This window comes from Mesocricetus auratus, unplaced genomic scaffold (genome assembly GCF_017639785.1).
Source record: "Mesocricetus auratus isolate SY011 unplaced genomic scaffold, BCM_Maur_2.0 Super-Scaffold_100029, whole genome shotgun sequence".
Lineage (NCBI taxonomy): Eukaryota > Metazoa > Chordata > Mammalia > Rodentia > Cricetidae > Mesocricetus > Mesocricetus auratus.
This window is the reverse complement of record NW_024429210.1, coordinates 10,090,555-10,104,494: the sequence shown is the minus strand read 5'-3', so window position 1 is coordinate 10,104,494 and position 13,940 is coordinate 10,090,555. Positions and strand designations below refer to the sequence as shown.

General features: G+C 48.3%; 1 protein-coding gene across 3 annotated transcripts in view; it reads right to left on the bottom strand.

Annotated features, from left to right (window-relative positions):
- Spred2 (sprouty related EVH1 domain containing 2) overlaps positions 1-13,940 on the bottom strand; it is a 117,685-nt gene that overhangs the window by 45,557 nt on the left and 58,188 nt on the right. Inside the window, exon 1 of one of the 3 annotated variants that reach the window (XM_013113617.3) lies at positions 204-350. The exons of the other annotated variants lie outside the window; for them this stretch is intronic. Coding sequence (XP_012969071.1) covers positions 204-220 — 17 coding nt within the window. The 5' untranslated portion in view covers positions 221-350. Of the gene's footprint in view, positions 1-203; positions 351-13,940 lie in introns of those variants that run through there. 3 annotated transcript variants of the gene reach the window in all.

Below are 13,940 nucleotides of genomic sequence, written 5' to 3'. Positions count from 1 at the left end.
TGGCTACCTGTCTTTGCATGGGGGTGAGCATATGAGCGCGCGCGCACACACACACACACACACACACACACACATACACACACACACACACGTTGTTGAGAATAATTTTTCTCCTTTAAGAAGATGTTACAAGCAAACACTGCAAAGGTTTAACACTGAGAGGAGAGCAAGGAGAAACGAGAGCTCCAGTAAACAGCACATACCTGCCCGGAGATGCCATTTCCTCTACATTGTGGAGCCCAAGTGGCGGCTGTTAGCATCATCGCTACTATAAAGCTTCCGATAAAAATGGACCCTCTCTGGCTGACCGGAGAACCAGCTGGCTGCCTGAGAAGTTTCCCCCATATATGATTCAGTCTCCTTGACAAATATACTGCATTGTACTGGATGAGTCATCTGAGGGTTAGAGTCCGCATTTTATAGGCCTGTTGTGTCATTACTCACATTCAACATCCTGCTTCTGAAAAGTGGGAGCGGGGCGGCTGACAGCTGACAGATGCTTTTTTCCAATTAAAATATTGTTTAAAAAATTCCTGTAAGTTACGATGATAAATCATTGACAAAAGTCTGACATGCCCACAGGGCCAAGCTCATACACGGCTCACTCTGAGAGTCCTGTCTGGAGACCCAAAGTGTGAGCTGACCATCGCCCTACCCAATGAAATAACTGTTCAGATCAAGAACAAGGAAGGAGCCGTCCCTGGAGCTATGGGTTGAACTGGGATAGGTTGGGCTCTGCCGATTCCTCTCACTGTTCCGTCCAGGCTGGCCTCAAGCTCACCGTCCTCCTACCTCAGCTTCCCTGATGCTGGTGTTACAGATGTGTGTGACCATACGCAGCCTGCTTCTCGCACTGTAAGGGTCACCAATTACAGGAGTTATAAAAACCTAGACACAAAAACAATTTTGCAGGTGGACACAGTAACATGCTCTCGCGATCCTCTAGCCCTCAGAAGCTGACACAAGAGCCAAGAGCTTGAGATCTGGGTTATGCTGCAAGACCTTTTCTCAAAAAATAAGTACATAAATAATAATCCGGGAACTGGGAACACACCTCCATGGGTGGAGTACTTGCAGAGCATGCGCAAGCCCTGGATTTATAAGCCCAGGTACGGTGGCACATTTCTCAGCACTAAGAAGGCAGAGTCAAAAGGACCAGGAGTTCAAAGCCAACCTCAGCTGCACAGAGCTTGAAGTCAACTTGAGATATCGGAGACCTTGTCTCAAAAACTAAACAGAGGGTCTTTAGAAAGTGTGTTAGTAGCCAGGTGCTGGTGGTGCACACATTTAATCCCAGCACTCGGAAGACAGAGGCAGGCGGATCTCTTTTGAGTTCAAGACCAGCCTCGTCTGCAGAGCAAGTTCCAGGATAGTCAAAGCTACACAGGGAAACCCTGTCTCAACAACAACAACAACAACAACAAAACCAAGAAAGTGGTTACTGTAGTATGTATATTAGGGGTATCATGAAATGATATATGCTATGTTATAAACACGTTAGTTGCCCCCCCATACAAATGGTACAAGGCAGGGAGTAAAGAAACTGCAAAATCTGGATAAATTGATCTCTCCTCCCCCCCCTCTCTCTCTCTCTCTCTCTCTCTCTCTCTCTCTCTCTCTCTCTCTCGTTATCTTCAAAAGTTTTCAGGGAATGTTTATACAAGTTTTACCCAGTCACTAGGATGTCATCTGAACCAGAACAAGGCACATTGTTACTAAGGCATGAAGCCTTCCATGTGAATGGGGGGGGGGAGGGAGAGCGAGGAGGGAGGAGGGAGGACATCTGTCACCCGACACCCTGTGGGTGTGGGAGCTGAGGCCAGGTAAGTCTCCCAGCTGGTATGAACCTCGTATCCTGCTGCCACTGTGAAGGCTCCAACAAGCCCTTGAATGAGTGGTAATGGTAAAGCCAGCTAAGGCTGGCTGGTAAGAGCTTCCTGGTGCCCAGTGCTAACACTATGAAGGAGAGAGGCGTTCATTCCTAGCTTGGCAATGTTCCCTGAGAGCTAATGTAAGTCACATCCTAGGACCTTATACCAACAAAGTCCTGTGTAAGGTGGCAGTGTTGGCCCAACCTACTTCATGCTCAAATGGGATGACTTAAATCACCTGGAGATAGAGCCTCGATTTCATAGATGAGGAAAAATTTCTGTTTAGTTATGCAAACAAAACCACTGGTGAAACTAGACGTCACTTCGGAAACTCTCCTCTACATGTTGATCCACCATGAAAGCAGGACAAGTCACTCCAGGACGACAGAGGCCTCGCTAAGGCTCAGAACCTACCCAGTGTCTCTTGGAAGTCCTGAAACTGACAGTCACCTCAGCCAACAACTCCAAGTTACAAAGGATATTGTCAAACGGATGGCAAACCGGCTACAAGTGGCAGGGACAGCCCCACGCCACATCCACTCTCACTAAACCAGAATGACCAGGAAGGAGCATGGGACTAAGCCCAGTGACACACCTGCAATCCTGGCACTGGAGAAGAGGAGGCGGGAAGGTCAGAAGCTCCAGTTACTCGGAGAGTCTGAGGCTAGCCTGGGCTACATGATATTCTAGTCTAAAAAAAATTGCAAATCAGATTTCACTGAATAGAAACACAAACAGGGCCAGGGGTACTGCTTAGCCGAGGATCTTAGTTCGACACACAGGACCCATGTTAAAAAGCCAGGTGTGTTGTAGTGGGTGCCAGTGACCTCAGGGCCGGGGGCAAGGGGAGCAAGCGTGTGACACCGCAGAGGCTGCTGCCTGGCCAGTCACCCTAGCTCACAAGGTAAGACCCAGGTGAGAGGCCCCATCTCAAAACAATTAAAAATAATAGAAACATAGAGCACAAGAGAAGCTGTCTTCTGGCACACATACTGGCACCTCATGCACACACACACACAGACACAGACACATAAGCAAACCCAGCAGTAAGTACGTACGTCCACAGAGACAAAGAATAAGCTAGGCATGGTAAACTGTAATTATAGTAACTGGGAATCAAAGAAAGGAATTTTTTGAGACAGGGTTTCTCTGTATTGTTTTGGAGACTGTCCTAGAACTCACTCTGTAAACCAGGCTGGCCTCTGCCTCCCATGTGCTTGGATCAGGATCAAAGGCGTGTGCTACCAACGCCCAACAGAAAGGATTTTTTAAAAAAATATATTATTATTGTCACTTTCCTACATTGCATTAAACATTTCAAAATACAGTTAAACACACAAAAGAAAACATATAACCTGTTAGAAAAATAAAAACTATGCAATTAATAACCACAATAGGGGCTCGAGAGATTGTTTAGAGCACTTGCTGCTATTCCAGAGAACCTGGGTTTGGTTCCCAACACCCACTTCAGGTGATTCACAAAATCCTTTAACTCCAGCCATACAGGATTCTCTATGCCCTCTTCCAGATCTCCACCACCAACATACACACACACACACACACACACACACACACACACACACACACACACACACACACAAAGTAAATCTTTAAAATCCATAATCATTGCTACTGCTGACATGCTCACCATTAAAAAAAATATTCTCAATTATAAGGACAGTCATCAAAATGTTAACTTTGTGAAATGGTTATAGGTTCAGATTTCTTAGAGATTGTTTCTTGCAAATGACCTTGAAGAGCATGCTATCTCTGTATTTCTCTCACTCACTCACTCACTCACACACACACACACACACACACACACTCAGGTTTGTGTAGCCTTGAATCTCCCAGGTTTATGTGTCCAGGGAACATCTGCACCCCCTGTGTATACAGAACTTGGACCCTCAGCAACACTCCCACACCTGTTAAAATCCCGATCAGCTTGGACCAAGAACTTTGAGAAACAGCTTGACGTGACAGGACAGGGGACACTTCCACTATTTTAAGTTATGTCAGGTGTGCTTACGGCAATGCGCGTGGCAGGGTGCAAACGCGGAATCGTTCGTGCCTACCTTTTACAAGATCAAACTCAGACTGCCGGGTCCATACTGCAAGCGGTTTTAATTCTTGATGGCTCGTGGGACTTTAAAAAAGATTTTTACCCAGCTTTCTTCAGAGTATAGTTGAACTTCTTTAAAAGAATTTTTAATGTGTATTTTGCCCATGTGTATGTATATGTACTGTGTCCATAACCTGGTGCTTGCAGAGGTTAGAAAAAGTGTTGGATCCTCCAGAACTGGAGTCATATGAGCTACTACATGGGTGTTGGGAACCAACCTGGGTCCTCTGTAAGAGCAACAAGTGCTCCTAGCTGCTGAGCCATCTCTCCAGCCCCTATTTCTGCAAAAACAAAGGTTTCTGCCCTCTTTAGTGGACATTTCTATTGGGTGGATCTGCTTGTTGATGACTGCAATTGGTCAGGAATCAACTCTGTGCAGCTTTCCTGTCTTACCTGACCATCTGGAGTGGCCTCTGCCACTATCTAAGACGGCTTTGGGCCCTGAGCCTGTGGGGAGGAGTTTGGGTTGGCAGTTGCTGTGGTCTGGGTAAGAAATGCTCTCTGTTGGCTTGGTTACTTGAGTATTTGGTCCCTAGTTGGTGCTGCAGTTTGGGAAGGTTGTATGACTGGAAATGTGAGCTAGCTTCCAGCTCCAAATGCCTGTTGCCATGCCTACCTTGCCATTACAGCCCCCTTCACCACCACCCCCGAACCAAAAGCCAACATAAGCACAAAGTAACTAATACAGACTAATACAGACATCCAGGTTAGTGCTGGCATCTCTGGCGAGAGTGGGCTGGCCCTGGAATAGTCATTCTACAGTACAGGAGTTCTCTTTGCTTTCAGAGACCTGGATCTAAGGCCATGGACATCAGGTGACATGGTTCTGGCCTCTGGGCTCCCATACCTTCGAATGGTCGTTTCCGAGCATGAGTGGTAAGAAGCCAAACCAGCCCGGAAAAGTACAGCAAACTGGCCCCTGGCTTCTTACACTTTTCTAATAGACTTCTTGTTATATTTTTAAAAAGATTTATTTAGTATTGTGTGCATGAGTGAAGAACCTCGTGTATGACTGTGCGCCATGTCCTGTGTGTGCAGCGCCAGTGGAAGCCATAAGAGGGTATGGCGTCCCTCGGAACCGGAGTTACAGGTGGTTATGAGCCACCATGGGGTTGCTGGGAGCTTAACCTGAGTCCTTTGCAAGTGCTCTTAACTGCAATAGGCATTCTGTTGTTAGAAACCAGATACAAGCCAATGTCAAGTTCTGAACACATTCATGGATAGCAGTACACTGCTAAGTTCATAGCCTCTTGTAAGAACAAAACGAACTTGGAGCCCAGGTGTCTTGGCTCGAAACACAGCTTGCTCGGACTTCTCTGGGCCTCTACCTCCTTACTGCAAAAATGAGTTTAAATTGTGGATAGCCTCATAAAGCCATCCTATTCCAGATAAAATGTTATGTTTACTTAATTCCTAGCTTAGTATGGTGGCGCAGCTGTAACCCCAGCACTTGGGAGGCTGAGGCAGGAGGAGGATCATGAGTTTAAGGTCACTTTGGCTTGTTCAAGTTTGAGGTCAACCTGGGTTATTTGAGACCCTGCCTCAAAAAGGGGAGTGGACTAGAAGAATAAACCAACCAACCAACTAAATTCAAACCTTATTTTCATATTGAGTACAAAAAATACAAACTCCATAAAATTTTCATTTTATTCTGTAGTTCACACATACACTAAACAGAATTTTACTTAAATGTATGTATTAAGGAAAGAACCACATACGCAAACAAAAAATTCATTGAGGGGGGGCTGGGCAAAGTTGGTAATAAACCATTATAACAGTCACTACACAATAGAAACCACAGTGCTTAATACACTGTCTGCATAAACTGCACAAAAGCAAACCAGGTGTATTTACCTGGCATAGGGACAAATAGGGACCAGAAGACGAAAATAGGTTTCTCTTATCAAAATATGAAGAACTCTGACTTCCTCACACCAAACTGTTGTGAATGGGATAAATGGGTGCATTTCCATTAGTTCTTAGCATAGGGTCTGGCTGTAGGGACTTCTGGAACACACTTCAGTTCACATACACAACAGTGATGAGGATGTTTGTAGTCTATGAATTTCTCTCTCAGGGGCAGGCAAACCGTAGCCCGCCCTCCCTCTCTCCCTCCCTCCCTCCCTCTATCGTTCCAGAGTTACAAAGAGAAACAAAGGCAGAACCGAGCAGCTGTGACAGAGTGGCCCTCCCAGATAAGACTCAGGTCTGTTTCAGTCATGCCTGTGTGTGCTCATGCATTCCCATGTGTGAGCACATGCATTCCCATGTGTGAGCCTGTATCTCTTCTCCACAAGGGTGCCTGTCAGCCATCAGTTCCTTACTGCTTAACATCCCAATTTGGAATCAGATATCCAAGTGTTAATTGTGGTCCCCCCAGACGCCATGAGTCATTTCTTACAATGGAAACAGCTCACTCTGCCTTATGGCAGGGTAGAGCCTGAAGTCTTGTTGCTCTTGCACCAGGACCTGCCTGCTTGGAGAGAGTCCCCTCTCCGTGTCAGAGATCAGCCCACCAGCTGTAGTACGCAAGGCCACAGCCATGCCTCCCTCCCCCCAAGCACATCTGTGCAGTATGCAGAAACCACACGTGTTCCGGAGTGTGAAGCAAGAGGTGAAAGACCATCAGAAAGGAGCCTTCTGGAAACTGAGCAAACAGAAATGAAGGATGCTTTCAAGGAGGCTGGGCTGCCACGTAAAGTATTAATAAAGCCGGCAAGGGCCTTAGGAAATGAGGGCTGTACAACACTGTTGCCAATAGCAAAAAAGGGCCCCATAAGGAGACGGGGCCAACCCAGGGACATGAAAGGCGTGACTCAAAAGAAGGCCTTGAGACAGCCCTTCATCCAGTCAGGACGCAGGTTTTCTTTGGCAGGAAAACGTGTTTATTTGGGGGAAAAATGAATCCACAGCATTAATGGATAATGCAGGTGAAGGGACCCCTGGGAGTGGCCTCAGCGAGGGGAAATCTGAACAAAAGAAACCATTCTGTTGCCTTCTCTTAGGTTCTCTTGAAAACAAAGTCTTGGCCAGCTGCTAGGACAGATGAAGTCTGGGGTCTACGAGGATAGCTGTCTTTCTGCTGGCAAGGGCTTTCTGGAAGGTCAATCACAGAACGACCAGTGGGTGTAGATTTCTACCGTTAGCCTCTGAGCAGAGAGCTTCAGATACAGACGCACCATGACCAACCACCTCAGGCTAATTCAGTGTGCTGTGTTACCAAACTATGTCTAAATGGCACTTAGTGGTTAATCTCAAGAAGAGCTTGGCTTAGTCACAGGGCTATTGCCATCAACAAGTTTTGTTTGTTTTCTTTAATGAGACCCTATCATGTGAAGACCTTTAGGAGGCAGGACGGTGAACTCAGGAAAAGGCAATGAGAACCCCCATTTATCCCGTGTCCACTCTATGGTGGGATAGCAACTTGCTCATAAATTCTGTTCCTGGTCATCAAGGAGCAGACATGGGTTGCACAGGTGTGTTGATGCCCTCGACAGAGTCTGTGGCACAGCACATCATACAGACTGGCCCTGACAGGAAAAGAAGGAAAATGAAAATGAACACTCTGGAAAACCTCAGGAGGAGCCAAGGGCTGGATTAGCAAGGAAAGGGGAAAAGCCAGGATTCAGTGCTGGTTTTAGAGAGCATGGGGGCTCAGGCATCTGAGGGAATCAATTTCCCCTTCAAGCCTAGCGCAGGCAGGTAGATGGCCATTCAGAGCCAAGTCTGACTCCTTCCGAGACCCAGGCTAAAGAGAACTCAAACCTGTATCTAGGGCTGGAATATCAATGGGCAGAGGACAGTATTGACAGATGCCTTAAATCCCAGCACTTGGGAGGTAGAGGCAGGCAGATCTCTGAGTTCAAGGCCAGCGTGGTCTACAGAGGGAGTTCCAGGACAGCCAGGGCAACATAAAGAAACCCTGTCTCCAAAGACAAAAACAAACAAAGAAAAGGTATGGGGTGTGTGGGGGAGGGTATAGGTTCATGCCCTGGAAGGCGTACAGGTGGGGGTGGGGTGGCGTTTCCTTGTGTTTGGTACTTTAGAGTGATCTCAAACCATAGTGATCCCGGCCTGGTGCTGTACAAAATGCCATTCTGATCAGCCCGGCCCACTCTGCTTTCACTCCAAGCCATGATCATGGACACATGAAGCTTGCTCATGAGCTGGACAGTTCTACAAACAGGATTGGTGACGCGGCTCACGGAGCAAAGGTGCTTGTTGACAAGTGTTATGACCAGAGTTTGATCCCCAGGACCCACATAGTGGAAGCAGAGAAATGACTCCTCGAAGTTGTCCCCCAACTTCCACACACGTTCCCGCCTTTAAAAGGGTGGGGGCAGTCACAGTGGGGCACACCCAGCACTGCTGCAGGCAGACCTCCAAATTTGGGGCCAGCCTGGTCTACATAGCAAGTTCCAGTCATCCAGAGCTACATGGTGACACCCTGTTTCAAAACGAACAGGCCCTCCACCCTGGCAGAGAAGTCCATTGCCCCTTTGAGATCAGTCACCATAAAACTTTATCCCAGGCTGGGATGGCTTCCTAACAGAACCTTCCATGGGGAAGCCATCTTTGTCAAATAGCCAGACAGACATTTGGCTGGCAATGCAAATCTCTTTTGGGAATTCTCAGCAATGCTCCTTAATAATTTAATCTGTATAAACAACACACAGCCCATGGAATCAGAAACCCTGCAAGTTCATCCTTGAAGAGCAGTGGCTACGCTGTCACCAGTTATGTGGGATATGGGTCTGGGTGAGGGAGGACACAGATGTGAGAGTGGGGGTGGAGGGGGGGACATGACAGTTGTGTTCCAACACTACAAAAGCCAGTAATCAACAATAGTTAGGGGTGTGCACCCGCAATCCCGTCTCAGGATGGCTACCTCCAATTTAAGGGCAGCCTGGACAGCACAGTGAGTTCAGACCATCCTTGGCTCAGGAGAGCCTGTTTGAAAAACCCAACCCAGGCTGGCTGAGATGTGATGGTCCATGCCTTTATTCTAGCAATCAAGCGGCAGGGATAGGGGGATGTATCTCGAGTTCAAACCCCGCCCCCCAAAAGAACAAAAGAGCATCCGACAAGACGGCTCAGCAGGTAAAGGCTCTTGCTGTCAAGCATCACAGCCCAATTTCAACCTCCACCACCCCCAGAAACAAATGGCAGAAGGAGAGAAGCAACTCCTTGCAAGTTGTCTTCTGACCTCCACACATGCCTGCACTCACTTCCCCCACCTATAAACGCGGGAGAAATACAAACGAAACAGAGACCCTCTGGGCCGGAGATGATGAAACTCACTGGTGGAGGCTGGGGTACCGCCTGTGAAGTGCTGTCGACGCCCAGCACAAGAGGAGGAGAAGGGTAAGGGGGCTGGGGAGGCAGGCATGGTGCTCAGTGAGGTAATCAAGATGGGTGCCTTTCTGGAGTCAACCTGCAGACTCAACACACTCAGCAAGAGACCATGAGCCCGGAGGCACTCAAGACTCTGTACGGAAGGGTGAAGTGCAAGCTTGTCTTCCGGCCTGGCTCCCCAACGCCATCTACGACTTCATCTGTCGCCACCATGGGCCTCTCTCCCAGCACCACGAGGAGTGTGATTGCTGTTCAGATGCTGCAGCCGGGCTTCAAGAGCAGCCAGCAACAAGGTGATTTTCCCCGTGCACAGCCGTACAAGAGGCCGACGGCGCTGGGAGCATAGGCCCCCTCACTCGATCAGTGTGCACTCAGAGCCTACCCACGGTGGTGCTTAGTCATGACCTGAAGGAGGGGAGGCAGCTCGCCCACTCTCTGCCACTCACAAAGAGGCGATCCAGCTCCGTTAACATAAATATCAGGTACTAAAGCAAGAACAGAAGGGAGAACGGACAAGGAACGCGGGCTCCATCTACTTGGGGCTGAGACATGGCTGCTGGCGTGTGAATGGATACAGAAAGTATTTTTGTGGTAGAGCTGCATGCACTTGGATTTGTCTCCCAGAGCACTCCCAGATGTTCTTTGTTTCAGGTGCCCAGAGATCCCCTTTGCTCCTCCTCTTCTCCGCTCAGGAGGAAGGCTCCTGTGGATTTCGTTTGTTTCCTGTGAGCTCTGCTGAAAAGAACGAACCCGGGGTGAAGAACAAAGTCTCGACATTTGAGCATTCCAAACTACCAGGGCGGGACCCATTTTTGCTGCCACCCCAAAGCTGGAAACAAACACAAACAACACACTATCAATTTGGTGGACAGGATGCCAAAAGATAAGCCACCAGGCAGTCCCAAGGCAAGGGCAGCCGCGCCGCAAGTCTTCGGAAAACAGCAGCTAACCAGGCTGCAGGGCTCAGCTCTGTGCCTTCTGTGTCCCCTAGAGCTAAGCTCCAGATGTCTGCTCAGTTTACATTTCAGGGTGAGGAAGAGAAAAGTCCAAGGGCTTCAGGACAGGCTAAGTATTTATCATCTGTGGCCGGGCAAGGCATTGGAGAGAGAATAGAAGTCGCATTCCTCTGACTGATAGCAGTCTCTGGGGTCACAGCAGGCAGAATCTGGGATGTGTTAGCGAGCGCAGGTCAGAACACACAAGCACAGATTAACTGGGACATAATAAAGCCACCAATTTATCTGACAAGGAAAATACAGATGGATTCTTTTAGCTGATTGCTGTCTGATTCATAAATCAAAGTGTAAAAAGGTACAATATACTACATCCTATAATCTTATCCTGTTTCCTACCCAATGAGACTTTTGAACGTTTTTTTTTTTTTTTGGTGGGCCAGGATGTGGCTTAGTTGGTAAACTACCCGAACAGCAAGCAAGAGGCTCTAGGAATAAACCTCCCCAGTAAAGCGTGTGTCCCGGCATGGAGTGCGGGTGCTTAGGAAAACGTATTCCCTGAAAAGGAGGCACACTTTCCATAGTCTTTGGACCTTGGCTTTTAAAATTATTATTATTAAATTTTAAAGTTATTATTAAAGTGCATGGGAGCTCTGCTAGCAGGCCTATCTGCGTACCACATGAGCGCCTAGAGCGGAGGCCGGAAATTGTTGTTGGACAACCCCCCCCCCACAGGAACTGGAGTCACAGACAGTTGTGACCCACAATGTGGGCATCAGGAACTGAACCAGGATCCTCTGGAAGACTAGCTAATGCTCGTAACCACTGAGCCATCTTTCCAGCCCCCGAACCTTGATTTTTATCTCTCTGATAAAACTCAAGTCTTTTTTTTCCACACCTGCACATTATTTTACTATAAGGGTTTACCATGACCCTTGTTTAGTGGTTGATTAACCTTTGTGGCACTAGAGGTATCAGACCCAGGGCCTTGGCAGGTTCAGGGCAAGCACACTACCCGTGAGCTACAACCCCCGTCCCGTGTGTTATCAAAGAGCAAATGCTCTTTTTTGCGAGATCAGTCATGAGATGAATAATGTTAGAGATGTCTTAAAATATCAAGATGTGTGCTCACTGCTGTTAACCACCTGATTGTGATGCAGGACGGGAAGAAAGAAAATACCCTGCAGCTGCAAATCCTTCCTGACCCAAGACAGAGCCCCGGCAGGGTTACAGGAGAGTCTGACTGCCAGACAGTGTGTTGAAGACACTCAACAGAGCTTTGAGAAGGAATGAGAGCTCAGTCAGGGTTGTCTGTCCTCCATCCTTGTCTCTACCCTCCTCCTGCTGACCCGGCTTCACCCCCAATTCAATTCAATGGCATTATCCGGGCAGCTGTCACTTAAAAAAGTCCTATCCAGATGTGGCTGGGACACAGACCAGTCACCTCAGCACTTGGTGGGGAACTTCAGGAGCATAGTGAGTTAAAGGCTGGTCTGGGTCACAGAGGAAGGTCCTTTCTAACAACAACAAAGAAACTAACTTTACAGAGAAGGACATGGTGACAAGTGTGGTGCCGTCAGTGGTCAGCACGTGGACCTGACCCCAGAGACCTAGTTAGAGGTCAATTCCACCCAAAGCCACCCCAGGGGAAGCAAGGTTGGACTGCCCCTCTGCAGGGGCACAAGTGTCAGCTGGCTCCTGGAGGAACTGTCAAAGAGAGACGGAGCCCAGGAGACGGTCCCTCCTCAGCTACAGCCCCCAGCAGAGGAACTCGTAGACTTTCCGCACAGAATGGACCTGACTGCCTTCCTTTTTCTGTTTTTTTTTTCCCCATGTAGTTCAGGCTGGCCCTGAGCTTCTGATCCTTCAGCCTCTGCCTCCCAAGGACGGGGGCCACAGGGGCATACCACTATGCCTGGTTTATGGAATGCTGGGGCTCAAAGGGACACAGGGCTCCCTGTATGTCATGCAGGCACTGAGCTACACATGCCCATCCAAACCCAGCCTGTCCTCCTGCATTCTTACAGTATCTGCAACTTACCAAAGGAAGCCACCTTCCCTCAGAAGTGCCTTTCCCCTACAACAGCGAGTCTAAACCTGGGGGGCGAACAATCCTTCTACAGGGGTCACACATCAGGTATCCTGCATATCAGATATTTACATTATGGTTTATGGTAGTAGCAAAATTACAGTTATGAAGTGGCAAAGAAGTAATTTTATGCTCGGTGTTCACCACAACACAAGAAACCATATTAATGGGTTGCAGCTTCAGGAGGGTTGAGAGCCACTGTTCTAGAAGCTGGCAAGAGCCTTCAAAGGGCTCAGGAAGGCAAGAGACCAACCTGTCAACAGCTGGGCCAGGTGCCATAGACACTTCTTTCCAGATGTGTACACCCATCATCACCTGTGTCATAAATTAGTGCCCTTACCCCAGAGTCAAGGTCAAATTACTAAAACGAATTATATTTGTTTGGGCCCTAATTAGAAAAAGACTAATATTGTGAAGGCATTTTTAGATCAACTGAAGAAAACTGAACACAGAATTGCTATTCCAGAAGGAATGACAAACTATTCTCCCAGCAAAGCTTACCTGTCCTTCGTCCTCAGCTCAGAGGGTCTAGGGAGCCCGAAGCTAACTTCCTGTGTATCATGCCCTGCCCTAACAGGTATCATAACACAAAACAAATGGCCAGACAAGTGAAAAGAGGCCAATGCAAGCTAGACTGGGCGGCGTACTCTGACAACTTACAGCTAAATACTGGACTCGAATTAACCCTAAACTGTACACCCAACGCTGACTCCATCGTAGGGAGACTGGTCTCACCTTTCTCAGCTATCCTAAGTGCTCCTTCTACAAACAGGGAAATAAGAGTGGCTACTCAGGTACCTTGGGTTTGTTTCATTAATTAACTCTGCAGTATTTGAATACACCAAACATTCAATGATTCAGTGCATGCCCACTCCCATGTAGGTCAGATTAAAAATGGTTCAATATAAAACAGACAGCAAGCCAACTAGCGGTGGCGCACGCCTTTAATCCTAGCACTCAGGGAGGCAGAGGCAGGCAGGGATCTGTGAGTTTGAGGCTAGCCTGGTCTACACAGAGTTCCAACACAGCCAGCACTATGCAGAGAAGCCCCGTCTCGAACCAAAACAGACAGCAGACTGGGTAAAAATGTAGTCGGTATAGAGATACTGTACTGGCTGGGAAAATAGGTGTCCCGCCAGCCCCCAAAATGGCAATTGTCCAGTTAAGCATGTTCTTCCTGGGCCTCTGGGTCAACAGGAACTCTTCCTTGCAGCAGGGAACTATCTGGGGCTTCAGTCAGCAGCAGAACTTACCCTTGTCCCTGAAATGCCAGCGCACAGAGACGAGCCGATGAGTGTACGTCTGGATTTCCCAAACGACCCACGCCCACCTTGTGTTTCCCCACCCCAAAGGCAGGGGTGAGGGGACATGGGGGGTGGGCACACGCACTTGCAACAGCGGCTTCGGGGTCAGACAACCTGCCAGCAGTGACAGGGTTAACGGCATCCAGCCATGGGAGTCTAACCTGGGGGCAGGAGGGCAGGAAGAGTACTGGATCTGAAAAAAAGGCTTCCAGGAAGGAGGCTGGTCAGCTAGGCAGGGTGTGTGTG